The sequence below is a fragment of the Terrapene carolina genome, unplaced genomic scaffold (genome assembly GCF_002925995.2).
Source record: "Terrapene carolina triunguis isolate 2854851 unplaced genomic scaffold, T_m_triunguis-2.0 Scaffold192, whole genome shotgun sequence".
Lineage (NCBI taxonomy): Eukaryota > Metazoa > Chordata > Testudines > Emydidae > Terrapene > Terrapene triunguis.
The window spans coordinates 6,697,290-6,716,712 of NW_020664543.1; the positions used below are offsets into that span (position 1 = coordinate 6,697,290).

The 19,423-nt window shown below is 41.3% G+C and overlaps 1 protein-coding gene across 1 annotated transcript in view; it reads right to left on the bottom strand.

The window, feature by feature from the left end:
• CEP112 (centrosomal protein 112) overlaps positions 1-19,423 on the bottom strand; it is a 297,346-nt gene that overhangs the window by 1,221 nt on the left and 276,702 nt on the right. Inside the window, exon 25 of the mRNA XM_029912219.1 lies at positions 2,533-2,634. Within this exon, the coding sequence (XP_029768079.1) occupies positions 2,533-2,634 (102 nt within the window). The remainder of the gene's footprint in view (positions 1-2,532; positions 2,635-19,423) is intronic.

Sequence of the window (19,423 nt, forward strand, 5' to 3'; positions counted from 1 at the left end):
TAAAGCTCTCTCTTTTGGAAATTTCATATTTCTGTTAAAGACAGACATTGCTAAGGGAAATTTCCATGCATAGCAAAAAATGTTACAAACTAACCTTTATGCATTATAAACAGAGAATGTACGTAAATTAAACTAACAACCATTTCCAGGGAGAGAGATGGACATGGAGAGTGTGTATATCTATATCAGCTTGTAAGTGTTTCTTGGAAATTGATGTGGGTCTATTTAATATCTTATGTACCAAAAAATATGACTTAGTTTCATGATTTTAAGTAACGACCTCATTTCAAACAATATTTTACCAAATAAATCCAAGCCAAAAAAACGTTGACTTCTGCATGAAAAAACTAACTCTCTTAACATCTCAGATACCAGTTTAACCTTTCATTCCCCTCTCCCCCCCAAAACCTTTGGCATTTCATGAACATATGGCATGTCTTGGCATTTCAAATGATTCCACGTGGATCATGAATGGCTCCTGAAGGATTCTGCTCCCCAGAGTGGAGTTTGTACATCACATCACCACAATACACAGCATACATTTATAATATCAAAGAAATGTAAGGTGGAAAGGATCTAGAAGTCATCTAGTCCACCCCTCACGCTTAAGACAGGATCTAATATACCTATCATGATTTAGTTGGGGATTGGTCCTGCTTTGAGCAGGGGGTTGGACTAGATGACCTCCTGAGGTCCCTTCCAACCCTGATATTCTATGATTCTATGACCATCCCAGACAGTTGTTTGTCTAACCTGCTCTTAAAAACCTCCAAGATTTGGGATCCACTATCTCCCTTTGTACTCTATTCCAGTACTTAGGATGTTTTTCTTAATATCCAACCTAAATCTCCCTTGCTGCAGATTAAGCCCACTACTTCTTGTCCTACCTTCAGTGGACATGGAGAACAATTGATCACAGTCTTCTTTATAACATATTTGAAGACTTATCTGGTCCCCCCTGTCTTCTTTTCTCAGGACTAAATGTGCCCAGTTTTTAAAATCTTTCCTCAAAGGTCAGGTTTTCTAAACCTTTAATTATTTTTGTTGCTCTCCTCTGGACTCTCTCAAGTTTGTCCACGTGTTTCGTAAAGTACGGCACCCAGAATTGGATACTATTCCAGCTGAGGCCTCACCAGTGCCTAGTAGAGTGGAACAATTACCTCCCATGTCTTACATACAACATTCCTATGAATACAGCCCAGAATATTAGCCTTATTTGCAACTGCATTACATCAGTGACTCATATTCAATTTGTCATTCACTATAGCCCCTAAGTCCTTTTCAGCAGTACTATTTTCTACCCAGCTATTGTGCATTTTCCTTCCTAAATGCAGTACTTTGCACTTGTCTTTATTGAATGTCATCTTGTTTAATTTGTTAAGTTAATTTTGAAATCTAATCCTGTTCTCCAAAGTACTAGCAACCTCTCCCATCTTGGTGTCATCCACAAATTTCATATGTATACTCTCCACTCCATTAACCAAGTCATTAATGAAAATATTGAATTCTACCGGACCCAGGATTGACCCCTGCGGGACTGCACTAGATACACCTTCCCCTTTAGACAGTGAACCATGGTTAATTACTCTGATTATGGTCTTTCAACCAGTTCTGCAACACTCCGTACAGTAATTTCATCTAGATCACATTTCTCTTATTTGCTTATGAAAATGTCATGTGGGGCTGTGTCAAAAGCCTTACTAAAATCAAGATATATCACATCTACTGCTTCCAAACTATCCACTAGGCCAGTAGCCCTACCAAAGGGGTAAGTTTTTTTTTTTTTAAACATAATCAGTCATTGATTTAAGAAAGTGACATTTAACAATTTGTCTTCATCTTTACTATTCTTACTTCTAGTGCTGCCATTCAGATTAATTTACAGTTTCATAGATTTTAAGACAAGAAGGAACCAACTAGTTTTATCTAACACAACACAGATCATAGGATTTCCTGAGTTAATTCCTGCTTAAAATCCAAACCAAAATGTTGTGTGTACCAAATCAAATGTCTTCGTCAATATATTATATCAACACTATTACTTTTATCAACCAAACTTGGAATTAATACAATGGGCTTTTGAGGCAGTACCTGAAAAAGCAAAGGGCTGCTTTATTATGCAGGCTGCAAAGGAAACAAAGATTCCACCAGTGCATGTTGAACACAACTTCTTCTGAAGAAACACTGATAATAGACAGTTGCTAACCATACCCTGTCTTCAGCAGCATATTCTTGAGAAAAAAAGTAACAGTTGCAACATCACTGCTGACTTTATTTTCTACTTTCAGCAGGCATTTGAGGTAAATCGCTTGGCTCAAGAGAGATGACTCTTTACCTAGCGAGATGAGGGATCTGGGGAGAGGGGGATCCTAGAAGAAAGGTGATGGTGTGATAAGCACTGGACTCTTGCCAGTTTATCATTGGACCTCAATCCAATATTGCCAAATTTATTGCATTCATAGTGTCCTTTATAAAAGAGATGAGTGTTATTTAAACCCTAGAATTGGAGACAATTGAGTGCTGATATCTTACCTGAGATTTTAAAGATGCAATGGTGTCTTCGAGTTCCTTTCTCAAAGATGCTGGCATCAGACCTTTGAGTTTGGTTTCATATTCTTGTCGTATGTATGTCACCTGAAATTGAATAAAGAGATTTAAATGACTCATAACCAATTTGGGGGGGCAGGAGAGAATCTTCACAGTCAGCTTCTTCTTAGAGCAGTGTTTCCCAATTTGGATGCCAGAACAAGACTAATTTGGGGGTCGGGGGCAAGGGAGGATCAGTATGGATGAAGAAAGCTGTAAGAATGCAGATCCACCCACCACCATCGCACACAGACACTGCAAGCATGCTCCCACCTTTGCAGGTAAAGTGGTAGGCAGCTCCTTAATGTCACCCACCTTCCCTCTCTGCTCCTGCTGTGCCCTTTATGCAACCAGCTATAGTTCTCATTACTCAGCTCAGCTTTGTATGGCACCAGTTACCATCCCCAGGGCCATGCAGAATTCTGGTGAGTGGGAGAACAGGGAGCAGGTTCTGCTGTACTGGCGGATGGGTGGGTGGGGAGCAAGGAGAGGAGAAAGTGTTCTCCAAAACATGTAAAAGAGCAAAAGAGGATAAAGAAGAAAACAAGTAGACAGAAAAGAAAAGAAGGAAAATGAGGGAAGCTAGAAAAGGAGTGAGGAGAAAATGGGCAGGAAAAGGAGACATGGTAGGTCTTTAAGGTGCCACCAGACTCCTTGTTGTTTTTGTAGATACAGACTAACACGGCTACCCCCTGATACGAGACATGGTAGGGGCTCTGTTAAGACATGGTGTGAGAGGAGAAAGGAAGGGCCATGCGGCTATCTCCCTCTAATCCGTCCATGGGAAGCTTTAATAAAAGCAAGGCTGGGGACTGGGCAGAGGGCCTGATGCAGTAGCCACTGAAGTCAATGGGAGCCTTCCTGCTGACTTCAATGGGCGTTAGCTCAGGCCCAGAGGCATTGCTTGTATCTCACGCCTAATATACGAGACAAAATAACTCTGTATCCAGAATTTTTTTCAAAACACTTTGAAGTTAAGAAGTTTTGTAAGGAGGAACATTTTGTGTCCATGGATGTAACTAAATTTTATTTACAGCTTGGCATTTCTTGGACTTCATTCAAGGACGATTAATGCCCTCCAGCTAAATGATGCAGTCAGAATAGTTTAATGGCTTGTCAATCCCCATCTAGATATTTTGAGCATCTTGTCTTACTTATTATGACACGGAAAATTTGCAAGACATTCCTTGCCCTCTTCACAGCTCATTTTTCAGTCAAATTCACTGCAGCAGAGTAAAAATTGTTGATCTACTATTTTTCTAACTAAGCTCTAAAAGTATTAACTTGAGTAGGACCAAAACCTGTCTCTTGAAATGATTATTCTCTTTTAAAGTAATTTCTAAGCACATTATCTGACACTACAGCAATCTCCATATGCTTTTGCTTTCTGCTTGACCTTTCCCTTTTGGCTGCAATGAATTCAAGACCCTGTTGGAGATTCAAATGCTGAAAGAGATTTCTAAAATGTTTGGACTTGGAATGACTCTGTGAGCACCTTCAAAAGACCAATGTGTGATCTCCTTATACATGATTATGGGTATATATCAAGGAAATATTACCACCCTAGCAGCTCATCCCTGTATACGCTTAAAAATATCACTAGAAAGTTATGTCTCCATTCTAACTATATAGAGAATCATGAATTGATTTTTGTCTACCTAAATGATCACCAGTCACTGAGGGATGGATTCAATACCCATTGAAGTCAATGGAAGGACTCCTTATTGGCTTCAGTGGGCATTATATCAGGCCCTTTAAAAATGAAAAGGGTGTGTAACTCCCCAAAAGAAATAGCTGCAAGAGTGAAAAAAAATATTTGTAAACTTTCAAAAAGGTGGTGTGATAAATAAAGGCTGAGGTAAAGGAGTTCTGTACTATTTCGTTTGGGGTTTCTGACATAGATATGCATTGCTACCATGGCATCTTTGGAACCTACCAGCAGTGCCCGTATCTGTATGTCATATACACTTCAGGACTAATTTATACACGTTAAGGAAAGAGTATAACCAGCTGCAGTCATCATTTTCTAATTATTTTTATACTTAATTTCCCCCTCCTTTTAATTAGTATTTTAAACTATCCCCCACCTAAAACTGACTGGGAAAGGGCATTTCTAGAGGCTTGGTTGTAAGCAAAGCACGCAGGAGACCCATGAGACTCATGTCTCTCATTGCCTAGGCTGTGCTGCGCCGGTGCATTGTTTACATAATACTCTTGAGTCTCAGGGGAGTTTGGGGGATGATTGTTTTATCAAACAGTTCTGGAGCATTCGTACTTAAAGGCCATGAAACTGGATGGAGGGTTAAAGCAAGATGTCTTTGCAGATGTCTACAGTAAGGAGAAAAGTTTCAGGTGAATATAAATAATCACAGAATCACAGAACCATAGAACTGGAAGGGACCTCGAGAGGTCATCCAGCCCAGTCCCCTGCACTCGTGGCAGGACTAAATATTATCTAGCCCGTCCCTGACAGGTGTTTGTCCAACCTACTCTTAAAAATCTCCAATGACGGAGATTCCACAACCTCCCTAGGCAATTTATTTTAGTGCTTAACCACCCTGACAGCTAGGAAGTTTTTCCTAATGTCTAACCTGAACTGCCCTTGCTGCAATTTAAGCCCATTGCTTCTTGTCCTATCCTCAGAGATTAAGAAAAACAATTTTTCTTCTCTTCCTTGTAACAACCTTTTACGTACTTTAAAACTGTTATCATGTCCCTTCTCAGTCTTCTCTTTTCAAGACTAAACAAACCCAATTTTTTCAATCTTCCCTCACAGGTCATGTTTTCTAGACCTTTAATCATTTTTGTCACTCTTCTCTGGACTCTCTCCAATTTGTCCACATCCTTCCTGAAATGTGGCACCCAGAATTGGACACAATACTCCAGTTGAGGGCTAATCAGTGCAGAGTAGAGCAGAAGAATTACTTCTCGTGTCTTGCTTACAACACTCCCGCTAATATATCCCAGAAGGATGTTCACTTTTTTTGCAACAGCGTTTCACTGTTGACTCAGAGAATCTTGTTTGAAGTGTGTGTGTGTGTGTGTGCGCGTGTGTGTGAGAGAGAGATTTGTATTCTTTTAAAAATAAAATAACTTAGATACACTTATGCTATTATTTGTGAGAGTCTTTAAACATTATGAGGTATGTACTTTGCCAGGATAAATATTCTTTGAGCCAAGAGCTCATTTAGGGTGGAGTTCTGGATGCAGCAGAACATGCATATTTGTGTTCATTTAACATGTGTTATACATGTTCTTGGTGAGAGAGGAGAAGGAACAGACAGCTAGAACTGCTAAATTTTTTTTGGGGGGGGAAGTTAAGAAAAAATAAAAGCTATATTTCACCAATCAGGCAGATTGTGCTGGAGAGCTTTTCTGAGCTCATATCTAAAGATAATACAATAACGGTGAAATTCACATTCACATTACAAGCATGCACAAAGCTTGTAAAATTGGGGCTGCAAAGTCCAGGGAAAAGAATCCCATGGCCCCCACTCTGCAAACAAGCAGTGGGATGCCAGTCCAGTCCTTCTGTTACCATCATTTCAGCCTATGGGAACAGTGGCTGCAGAACCTCTATGTCTTTCATGTGAAAATTCCTGGTCACTAGATCCATGCAAGTGTGGCTACCCAGTTCTATTGCTAGTAGCCCTTTGCCACACTTGCATATTCCAAGACACCCTTCCATCGTGTGCAGGCCCCATTGCAGTGTCCCGTTCCCATCTGCATTGCCACACCATAGATATATTGTGTTGTGACTGGTCTTGCACTAGCCCACCGTGGGGTAAATTTCACCGTACTGATTGCTGGCAGCACTTAGGGCTAAAACCAGCATCGCCCCTGCAGCCAAACCAGCCATTCAGTCAATGGGAGTTTTAGATGTGTAAAGAAGGGTGGATCAGGCCCCTTAATATGTATTCTTCCTGTGCAATTTTTGGACGTCAAGTAAGTTTTATTCCAAATATGTGTAATGAAAACTTCAGGTAAGATATGGCTTTGTGAGTGCACTAATTATGGTCAAATTCTGCGACAGGCCTCTTCCCACCTGGTTATTTTTTACCAGTATAATCTTCAAGTGCAATCTAACGGCACGTTTTCACAAAACCGTTGTACACTTTTCACACTGTAATCCAGCAAAGGCTGAAGAGAGCTGTTCCCTTTTGAGGAAGATAATTCTTGGAAAGTCACAAAGAAATAAGTACCATGCTTTGGAATCCAGATACACAGTACTAAGTTGGCTGGAAGGAAATTCTTGAGTACTATTTAAAAAAAAAGAGAGAGACAGACAAAGCGAGAAACAATCCCTGGTAGCTGAAGGATTGATTGGGGCTGATTCTTAGAATGATTTCTTTCTGGACTTCAGTGAGAAGGTGCATGCACCATTTTGCAGTGAAAACTGATCTGCAAAATACTAGACCCTAATATCAAGGTGAAGAGGATCACCCAATAAATTCATCGCTAAGATAGTTTGTTGAAAGTATATTACTTTCAACTATATTCATTAATAATTGCACAATGGGATGAAAATAAGATCCCAGATGTTTCCTGTCACACTGTGCTAAATAACATGCTAATAGTTGTTGGCTGAAGTTACTAACAAGATATACTGACCCAAGAGATTTAAATAGATCATGGTGAAAGTCTAAATTACTTCTTCATAACTAACACACAACATATAGCTGGGTATGGTATACTAATTTTGATGGGGAGGGGGTCTATATTTTTAACATTTATTTTAGACCAAGGAAAACTATAACTGAAGAGTGTTTTTGTTTGGTTTGGATTTTTGTCCCTAAAGACTTGTTTGTTCTTTTATTGACTTGAGTCGCCTACCTAGGACCCACCAAAGCTCTGTCTCTATATCCTTAAGAGATGTTTAAAACTGCAATTCTTCATCCCTCAGGAGGGCTTTAGTCTGTTGGATGGGATAGCTCTGTTTTATTTGGTGTTGTGTTAGGTTTTCTTCAGCCATGAGAAAGCCTTTTTTCTTGTTCATTTTGATGAGCTGATTTAATCCAGCAACCCCCAGGAAAGGTATTATACGTTTTAATACAAGTTGTCACACTGATTTTTTGTTTACTCAAGTATGTGGATGGCATATGCGGTTTGAAATTCTACATTAATCATCTTTGATGTCAACAGAAGCAATTAAAAGCTGTATTTGCCACAGATAGATAAAGTAACCTTTGGTTGGCCACACAAGTTAGGAGAAATGTAAGAGCTGAACCATCCCCACACACTCCAACATGAAATATAGGAAATGCTGAACTGCATGGCATAAAATGATTGTCATAATGGGTCAAGACAAATCTCACAGGAGATAGATGTTTCGTTTGGCTGTGTATGTGAATTATCCAAAACTAAGCCCTTCATCCTATTCCAAACCCAGCAACTCTTCTTCTGCCCCATGGGACTGCCCACCTCCAACAGGCGACATTTAGCTCTTCAGTATCTAAGTATTATTATTACAACGCAGCCCCAATTTGCAAAATCCTGGATATGTGAAACTCACGATTAATCAAAGATTGGCCACCTCCTCCCTGGCTGCAGTGACTGATTCTCTGCTCCTGCAGGGAACAAGTTCTCAGGGAAACAAAGCTGCTGTGCCGTGGAGCTGCTAAGATTCTCAGCTGGCCTTGGGGAAGCCTGCCAACTCTCTACAATCAGAGGAACCCAATTATCCAGATGCCCAATTTCATTAAGGTTTCAGGTGTCCTCCGACTCCAAAAAGATCTTAATAGAATCTGGGGTCGATTGCAGATGACCATCCCAAATTACTTGTCTTGGACCTCCAAATTCTGGGCTACCCAAGGCACTTTTTGACCCAGAGCCAGACCTGATTCACAATGTATTAGAATACAAACTTTCTTTCCTTTTTGGTTCACATACTCTCCTATTACAGGGATAGGAGGTTGGAGTTACTACCCTCACTGTGAAATGCATGCTGACATGTGGTTCCTACAGATTTAAAGAAATACAACAATTTCATTTGACTACACTATTCTTAAGTTTTCATTAGTAATAAGCATTAAACATTGCATAAATTCAATTCAACTGAAAATCGTAGAGTAATATCAGCCACTCATGTTCTTTTGTAAAATATGCACCATGTTGTTCTATGACAGTAAAATAAATTCAGCTACAGAACCTACCCTGCTCTCACAATTTCAATAAAGCATATGGTGGTGGCATAGCCAACCTTTGTGTTTTTCTCTCTTTAGCTAGTAAGCCATTTGAGAGTCCAAAACATCTTTTGCCTTGCTGTTTTACTAACCCTTAAGGACCACCAGTTATGCTGTGCTGCTCAATGCACAATCTTAGCTTTCTGCTCTAAATCAGTTTCTTTCAACCTGCATCCAAGAGACCTTATTACTTCAGCGGCTTGTATTTCAATATCTTTCTGTTCTTACCCCAGATCCCCCACCTGGAAAATCCTCTGTTTGTAGTTAAGCACTAAAGGTCTATATAATTCATAACTGCAAAGGAAGAGAAGCTAGGCAAAACTTTAAAAAACAGCGGGCTGCATATGACAAGAACAGCATTCTTGAGATTACATGAGCTGGATAGGAATAAAAGCTTTCACTGTCAACACCATAGAATAACAAGGAATGCTGTGGTTAACAAACTCCCTCCTCTGCCCCCCCCCAGTAGGGGGCCTCCATTGTCTCTGTTGGAATGTTCATGGTCCCCAATTCCTTAACCCCTCATCCAAAGGACTCTCACTGCTGGTGGAGGACTGTTCCCTTCAGCTCACTGTTGTATCCACCAGGCAAAGTATTAACAACTTCAACAGAACTTTATTTACAGTGCAAGTCTCTTCTCCAAGCTGTAGCTGCACACTCTGTAACTCTCCCAGCCTCCTCAACGCTTCCCCCCACTCCTTCCTGTTTCCTGTCCTTTCAGACTCCCAACAGCCAGTGCTCCCAGTTCTAATAATTACAAGCAGCATCTAAACACCACACTCACATCCATGTTGTTCCACAAACTGGCTAGAGAAGTCACTGTTACGTGTAAGGGGGAGGCCTCAACAGTGCTTCCAACACGCGCTGATCTGGGGAGCGGACAAATAGAAATCGAAATTAGCTCATCGTCAGCGCTACTAACCAGCACCACTGGCCCAGCCCTACAAACAAACACCATTAATTCCTGGTTTTGTTAATAGCAGAGAATTTCTAAAACATTATCAAGATAATTACATCTGAAATGCAGTTTGAATAAGATTCTCTGACACCACCCTGGAATTTATTCATGTATTACAGCTTTACCTTCCATCTGCTGTACCTGCTGCATAGTCCTTTCCAGTGTGGAACGATTCAACGGTTTAAGGCATGGTCCCCAACGCGGTGCCCGCGGGCGCCATGGCACCCGCCGGGGCATTTATATGTGCCCGCCTAGTGCCCAGCAGGGGAGAGAAGCCACGGCCCCGCACCTGATGGGGACAGAGAATTCAGGCTGCGGGCACCAGTGTTCTCTGTCCCCGGCAGGTGCGGGGCCCGCCTAGTGCCCAGCAGGGGAGAGAAGCTGCGGCCCCACGCCTACCGGGGACAGAGAACTCCGGGGCTGCAGGCTGCGGGCGCTGGTGTTCTCAGTCCCTGGCAGGCGCGGGGCCCGCCTAGTGCCCAGCAGGGGAGAGAAGCCGGGGCCCCGCGCCTGCTGGGGCTGCGGGTGCCGGTGTTCTCTGTCCTCGCGGCTTCTCTCTTGATTCATATATTATGTAATATTAAATATGATGTTTTCCCTATTATTTAATGTACAAATACAAAATAAGCCTTGAAAAATTGTTGGCGCCTGCCACACTCTTCTGAAAACATGAATGTGCTACTGGCCACAAACAGGTTGGGGATCCCTGGTTTAAGGGTTTGAGCTTGCAAAGCACTGAGAGCCCTCAGGCCTCACTGATGTCAGCTGGAGCTGAGGGTGTTTAGCAACATGCAGGATCAGGCTCTATATTTTCAGACTGCCCAAAACTTTCTGGCAAGGCCTTTGTAGATAGTAAACAGAAATTACTTCTATGATCAAAATTTCCTCTCCTTTAAGGAACAAGGTTTTTACAAGCAAACATATCGCCTGTTCTTCAAAGCATCACCGTTGGTAAGATTCTGGTTCTTATCGACCCCAAGCATTTTAACATTTCTGCTCAAATTCCATGGTTAGTAGAGAAGGTAAACATTGCTATACTTGTTCTATTTCTCACAAATGAGGCTGATTAAAAAGGAAACTGTGTCTGAGGGTAAAAATGTAGTAATATTGAAGGCCAGCTTTTGGCTAGTATCGTATCAATACCAGCCTTTATCAAACACAGGAAATATGAATCTGTACTGCGTTAAACTCCATCCAGACAGCCCCATCCCCTGGAAGGAAGAGAGAGACACCTCACTAACCTACCACACGTCTCTGGGTTCCTAGCCTCTTCTAACCACTGGGTAGGCTCAGGAGTGTTTCTCCTCATTTCTTTTTCTTCTTCTGAACCTAAGCTCATTTCTGCAAGAAATACCATTTCCCCCTTTACTTCCCCTCATTTGACTATTTGCCTTACGGTGGAACCTCTAATCTTCTTTCTCTGAAAGAACACAATTCCTTCATTTATTTCTATGCAAGCAATCACCTAAATCACATGAAATAACTTACTTTCCCCACAAAAGGAAAGGTCCCCCTTTGACTCATCATTATTTAACAGGCAAGATGCAAATAACTGACATTTTCAAATACTGTATGCATTTCTTGCATATGAGCGCAAATGTTGCTACTGTTGGTAAAAATTCTGTCTCCTTTCAACTATTGACACATCTTCTAGTTCTCTTTTCAGCTGCTCACTTCATTCCAAGTCTCACTGCCATCGGGTGCACATGCCTTTGTACTTTTCTGGGAGACTGTACTTTTTACCAGAGTTAATACTTGATTATTAACCTCCCCAGATATACCAAAAGCTTCCCCTTTTCCTTTCCAGCAATGGCACTGTTGGTGCGAGAACCTCCTCCCCTGCCACTTTTGCCATATGAAACAAGTTTTCTGTATCTTTCAACCCCATCGATATACCATCTTCTTTCAAATCCCACCTCCAAGTCTGTTTTCCTGTGCCTACACCTGTTTCTTCCCCCTTCTGCTCTATAGATATTATGTATAACAGCATAATTTGATAATATTACTATTATCTAATACTTAATTCTGTAATAATTTAACCTGTAAAGTGTTTTATGAAACCATGTTATGGAGGATGCTACATAAAGTAAGTTTATTATTTGTTCATATACCAAGTTATTTCTTACAAGGTCTGGGGAGTCATTACAAAATTCAGGGCTTGACTCAATTTGAGCAGACTCTGACTCATGCTGGGTCTTTGACTGCTGCTGAGAGTCTAGGAAACAATGGATGGCAAGAGTACTGATCACCTGCACTTAGCAAAGAAGTTTCAACTTTTACTTTTAAACACAAAGCTCGCCATGGTAATCTATAGCTTTGTCACCTTGAGTTTAGATTACTTCAGCATGCTCTATGTAGGGCTACTCCTTGACAACATTTCGAAATTCCAGGTGCCAGTTTTGACCAGTTCTAAATAGTTTGCATCCCCCATCTACCCAAGGGACCACCTCTCCCTTCATAGAGTACCAGGACTACTGCAATCATCTGAGGCACTCAAGCTAAAAATCCCACAGGAAGGGGCTGGTGGATTTTGGTGTTTGAACGAGGGATCTTTGGTTCTGGAACAGACTTCCTGCCGTGGGTTCTACAGTGCCCCAGTTCAGGAATGCTACTGCTTTCCCATGGCATGTAAAGACTGAGCAGGTTTGTGATGGATGTCACGATGGAGTCTGTAAAAGCTGGCCAGAATGGAGATTATGCAGGAGTAGGAGAAGGTTTCTGAGAGTTTAGTAAATATTACATTTATTTTTTTAAGCCTGTGGTATGTTCAGAGAGGAGTATGAGAAACAATCTGGCCAATAAAAGATTAAATGAATAAATACACGCAACAAATATATTTAAGTCTTCTGGCCTCCATCATCACTAAGGGCTGCTATGGACAAGCAATTTACTGGACACAGAAACACTTAAGATGTATCTTGTTTGGATGCACTGACTCTTTGCTCACAGATCCATGAATTTGCAGAAGGAGAAAATACTAGTCTCGTTCAAGAGTCCATCAAGAACAAGGTGTGGCAAAAGTTAAAAGTTCCCTAGCTGTACTGTATCTGTTGCTTTTTGAGATATGGGTATTCCACTCAGGTGTGTGTGCACTTAATTCACCAAAACTGGAGAACCTCACTGCACAACAGTACCCACAGGGACAATGCCCATGCTCTCTGGCCCCTGTAATCCCTCCCGTGTCTATTTAAGGGCAGCGCTGCCCTGACTCCCCTCAGTTCCTTCCCACCGAACGTCAAGAATAGATAAATACAATACAGGTAGGTAACCATTTTTTCTTCGAGTGGTTTCAGATGTGTATTCCACTCAGGTGACTCACAAGCAATACCGGCAGGAGGTGGGGCTCTGAGTCTACTTAAAAAATGACGGCAGAACTGTCTTCCCAAAGTTTGCATGTGACCTGGACGCAGTAGTAACAGCAGGAAGTTATCCAACTCAAAATCATCTGTGAAGAGACTGCCTGTGACAGAGTGCTGAGGCCTGACAGGTGGGTCTGCACTCTGATCACTGTAGCCTCAATTACTTTCCCCAGTGACAGCTGATTGAGTAAATAGGGAGGATGTAGCTAATCAGGTAGGGAGGCAGGATGAGTTAAAGAATTAACTGGCCTACCATCCGACTAGCTTGATAAAAGGAAGGAAAGAAGCACTGGGGGAAGAGGACAGGACTAGCTGTGCCCAGACTGAAGGAAATCCCAAGGAAGAGAGATCTCTTTTCCTCCTAGGGCCCGATGAACAGGAGCTGAAGATCAAAGGGATTAGCGGTTGTGTTGCACTGTACAGGTGCTGATGGACGGGACTTGAATAAATGATAGAATTGACACTAAAAAATGGAGCAATACCTGGGCAGGCCACGGATGGGCGGGGGGATGTGAACGCCATCAGACTGACCCTTTATATGATCCACATAGTAGACAAAAAGATGAGGTGATGAACGAAAAAGCTGAGTCTTCTCCAGATAAAATGTCAAGCACGGTCTAACTTGCAAAGTCACTGTTCATCTGCATTTGAATGCAGTTTAGGAAAGAACACCGGTAAGTAAATCATTTGAGTAAGGTGAAACTGAAACCACTTTTGACAAAAATTTTGGATGTGGCAACAGGGCCACGTTGCCTTTGAAAAACTGCATATATGGGGGCTCTGCCATTAAGATGTGCATTTCACTTACTCTTCTTGCGGATGTTATAGCAACAAGGAAGGCTGACTCTGGCACAGGAGGGACAGAGAACAGGCTGCCAGGGGCTCAAATGGAGGCCCTCTTAGAAATCTCATTACCATGAAGTTTGAGAAGATTTACTTCTCTTGGATGGGAGGATGAAATGCCAAGATCGCTGCTAAGTTGACCCTCAATGAACTGAGTGACAGACAGCTGAAGGTGTAACAGCTAAACCAAAATGTCCTGAATGCAGGCTAGCATTGGTTGAATTCCGTGAGCTAGCAACCAAACTGAAAATCGCTTCCACTTGGCCAAATGAATGAATCTAGTAGACTGTTTCCTACTATTAAGTAGCACTGGTCGAACAGCTTACAAACATTGTTCCTCCTTGTCATGTAGCCACACAGCACACTCGCTGTGCCAAGTTTGACTGTGGTGCTGAGTCAGTAGGTCAGGATAAAGAGGAAGAGATATGGGAGGTCAATCCAATAGATTAAGGAGGCCAGAGAACTAACACTGTCATAGTCAAGGCACTGGGCCATGTGCCCCAGATCTTAGTTCTGTGCTGACCTCGGTACCACTCGTGATTCACTTGAGATCTCAACAATCTTTGATAATGATGCCTCAAAGATGAGGGAGAGGGGGAAAATGTCTCCGAGCTCAATCTTGATGAACTCTCCAAAGCGTCTGAAGACAATGGAGGAGCCAACCCAGTAGCTGTGCTGATGGGCACCTTGGTACCCACAAGGAGGCTGACCTCAAATGCCCACTCTGAGTCTTAGGCTGTGCCAAAGTTGGTGCAGACAATTGAGACAAGTCTGCAATTACTCCAAGAGGCACAGAGGACAGAGCAGAAGAAGGCCTGACACGCTGAATGTTCCTGAATAACTGATGAGTCAGGAACAGAGAGGAAAAGCCTGTCCAATGCTACCTGCTATGCCAATGGCATGGAACCATTCGGGAACAATGTCATCAGTACCAGACTCAATGGGCGTCACACAGAGGGTACTGGAGTCGACACTACAGTGTCCAACTGATGCCACCTTTGTACCAGAGAGTGGGTAGATGGCCCAGCTCCATCACACGTGCCAGAAGACTCATGGTGTCAGTCTGCTTTCCTCTTGAAAAAGGAGGATGAATCTCTCTGAGCTCTGAAGTGGCTGCAGTCAATTTTCTGAGACCTTCTTTTTTAAAGGATCCAAGGAAGGAAGGAGAACAATTTAACTTCCTCCGGGTAGAGGTATCAGAGTCTGGCAGAGGAACATTGGCCTGTTCTGGTTCCAAAGTTGCCTGGGGGGCCAAATGATCCATAGAGGTCCCCGGTGCCGAAGTGGGCCTCATGGCCTGCTCCATAAGGTGCTGCTTGAGGTGTAAGTCCCTCACCACCTGAACATATGCAGATGGTGCACCTTTCTTCAGTGTTCCCTTTTGCCAGGCACAACAAACACCACATCTGGGAATCACTAGTGAGGACAGCAACCCATGCAAAGGAAAATGTTTAAACTGTGGTGATGGCATCATACCAGGATAACTATCGATCATAACTGACTTCTACTAACTAAAACTAAGGGTACTACTAAACTATCTAACTATACACAATAAAATTCCAGAAAGACTGAAATAGAGAAGCATAAGGTAAAATACCACACACAACGCTACAATCTAATCACAGACAGTGAGAAGGAACCAAGGAGGGTCGGGGCGTGCTGCCCTTAAATAGCTAGGGGAGGGGCTAGGGGGCCAAAGTGTGCGAGCGCTGACCCACTCCCCACAGGTACTGCTAAGCTTTGGTGCACTGGGCACGTGCACTTCTGAGTGGAATACACGTCTGCAACCACTTGAAGAACCAACATTTCAGAATGCTGCATAATAGCATTGTCTGTGAACAAATATATTAAGTTGGCATGGCAACCGAATGTGGTAAATATCCAGCAGTCATAAAATTAAGCAAGTCAGAATAATAAACATGAAACATGAAAAATTCAATAAATGCTATTGAGTCACAGCTCTCAATTATCACTCCTGTTTTCATTTTGTACTTTGGAATAAAATGAAGCAGCTTTGTTTTGTTAAACAGATTTCACTCCAAATATCTCCAACACAACCCTAACTCATCTAATTTCCCTCTGCCTTTATTTTAATCAATTTGAGAAAATGGAAATTAAAGGCTTGGAAATCTGTATTGGCACTCACCCTCACTCCCCTCAATAATATTCATGAATTGTACATAATTGATTTTCTGTCTGAACAGCATCTCTCTCCTTTAAGGCTCTTTTTGTGACATGACTGATGCTTTTACCCTTGAGGATGATTGCTATGGTTTAAACATCTTCAGTGTTGTAAGTAGCAGCTGTACTACAGTGCTCATGTCATTGTGAGCAGAAGGTGAATTTTATAATTTTTTTCTTCCTCTTTCATGGGGTACAAACTTCACCCAATGTCTTTCCCACTCCAAAATTTAAAATCTTTGGGAGTCCTTTCAAAATGAAAAAGTAAACAGGGGAGCAACACTCTGAAATGGTTTCTGAGGTAAGGTTCCCATGGGAGAACTTCCCAGAGGTCTGTCTACTAGAAGCTTTTTGTATATTTTGCAGTGTGGCAGTTGCTTTAAATTTTTTTTGTTTAAGAAGTCCAGATATTCAAGCCAGAATATGACTGGGATATCTACCATAGATGTTTACATAGGCCCCAATTCAGCAAAACACTTAAGCACATGCTTAAGTCCACCCATATTTAGCAAAGCATTTAAGCACGTGCTTAACTTGAAGCATATGCTTAATTCCCATTGAAGTCAATGGGATATGAGCATGTGCTTACATCCCCTGCTGAACTGAAGTCATACAAACAATATAGGGATGGCTGCAATAATGACTCAGATTTTATAACTTCTATAAAGGTGGCAGCTTGATATGAAGCCGTATGATTCAAGAAACAGAATGGTTCTCCAGTGAAGTGAAGGATGCAGATCTTCCCATTAGAGAGCTTGAATGTATAGGACAATGCTGAAACTATGCATTTATCAAAGACAATTAAATGCTGCAACACAGAACAGACAATATGGGAAACTAATCTAAAATCAGAAGTCTACATATTACTGGGAAGCTAGAAACCTTAAAGCCCTGTTTTAGGAAATGGCTCTAGTTATTTCCTACATTGGGATGCCTCCTGGATTTCCCAGGAACTTCTCTGGGGTTGTTTTAACGGTCCAGGCACTCCTATAAGGAAACCTCGTATCTCCAATATTCTGAGTCAAATTCTACTGACCTCTCTCTAGTTGCCCACCAGGAATACAATTTTAAAATGTCTCAAGTGGTTGGGAAGCTTATATTTGGAATAAATGTTCAATATTTCAACATCACAAAAGATTAGGCATGAGGTGCCCCAAGGTTCCACATGAGAACTAGTGTTACTTAATGTATTTCTCAGTGAACTGGAAAATGGAGCGAACAACAAAATTTACAGATGATGCAAAATTTAGGTTAGTCAAGATTTAAAGAAGACTGAAAAACTTTCAAGGGGTTTAATAAAAGTAGAGGAATGGGCAACATGTCAGCAGGTGAGACTCAATATTGAGAAATGCAAGGTAATGTACACTGGAAAGAATAAACTGAAACATTCAGCCACATTGTTGAGTTCTAAATTAAATGTAACCATTCAGGAAAAAGACAAAGACAGTGCATGACAACTTCTGTTCAATATGCCGTGGTGGTCAAATACGCAAACAAAATGTTATGGTGCACAAAGACTAGGCCAGAAAACAAGATGGAAAATATTATAGTACTTTATACAAATCAATAGCTTACCCTCAACTGGGATATTGCATTCAGTTCTAGTTGCCTTAGTGCTTTGCAACCTTAATAATCTTTTTATAGCTTTTTTGTGTGGAATGTGTGTGTAAATATTGCATCTGTCTTGACCAATTTAATAAGGAACAGGTTAATTCTTTGTAAGGAACAAAGAGTAAGCTTAGTAAATTCGTCAATCACTTCTGGAGACTGCAGAGTTATAAGGATGTCCCTACAGAAATAAGACAAACATGTAGCACTAAGATGCCACCCAACAAGCCATAACAAGAACCAGCTTTTTGTTTTTAATTAAAAGCACAACAAAATATTTTTTTCATGTCTCATTCACTTATTTGTTGTTGTTATAGAATCAAAACACAGATTTTTTCCTTTTAATGAAAAGCAGAAGCAGTTTAACCCCCACCCCCTTCCTCCTATTATTTTTTTTAAAGGAGACATGTAAAAGCCCAGAAAACGGTCCTTTGTAATGGTGCCAAGGCAAATTTCAATCCTTTATGCAATGCGGTATCGAGGCAACAATATTTGGTAAGTGTAGGAAGAAAGTTCCAAGTAAGTGCCTTGAATATCTCAACCGCCTCACTGGCTGATCCGAGGCTGTCTACCATTATTGCCCCTTCTCTGAACATATTTATGGGTAGTCTGGCCAAGGAATAACAATGAAAAATATATCAGATATCCATTTTACCATTGAGTTACTGGAGAGAGAGACTACATTAAAAAATTAAAAGGAAAGACTCCAAAAAACCTTGTAAGATGAGTAACCTTGTAAGATTGAACTCATTCAACAAAGTCTCAATTGTTGATTAACTCACTGGGGCTAAGAATCAGCATCTTCCATTGCTAATATATTAACAAATTGCAGAAGCAGCTCTGGACTTGATGGTGCAAAAATCAATGGGAATTTGGCTTCTACCTCAGGTCTGAAAATGGGACTTAGGATCCTACGTCACTTCAGACATTTCTGAACATTACCCAATGCTTAGAAGAACAAGTACAATTTTGGGGAACTCTTTTACATGACAGAGATAAAAGAATTAGAAAAGGAATGGAAGTTGAGTGGACATTACTGAGGTGTAAAGTAGAAGATAAATACTGAAGGTGAATGCCATAAAAACTGCTAGAAAGGTATAAACTGAAACTAAGAAAGGAATGGGTATTAAGGAAGTTCCTAAGAAACTTTTTATTCAAGAGGATATGTGTGGAATGAACTAACAAAGGCACCAACAGAACTGCAACTATTAAGATATGAATACGTTAAAAATGAGTTAAACACCTACTGGAAGGAAAAAACAGCTTAGGGCAGAAGACTAGGCAAACAGTTTGACACATCTAGAGGAGATGCTTGAAAACACTATTTAATAGTTGGAGAGGGACCCAGGACTCAAGAAAGCTGGGTTCTGTTCCAGACTCTGCTACTCTCACTATACTACCGTGGTCAAGTCACTATATGTCTGTGTCTCAATGGGCCAGCCCCCATTTGTAAATAGGACAATAATACTTGCTAATCATTATGAATTTTTTGAGATACTCTGACGATGATTATCCCGAAATGTTACTATCCTAGGAAGTACAGACACGGGAACAGAAAGAATGAGCCATGGGCACTTTGGCACCAAATCAGGATCTGAAACACTGCACAAGTGTTTACAAGTCAGTACAGAAAAAGCAGTAGAGACAAGGGGAGATTCTACAAACTCATCTCTCCTTACATCAGGTTGGTATTCTTTGTGTGAGCA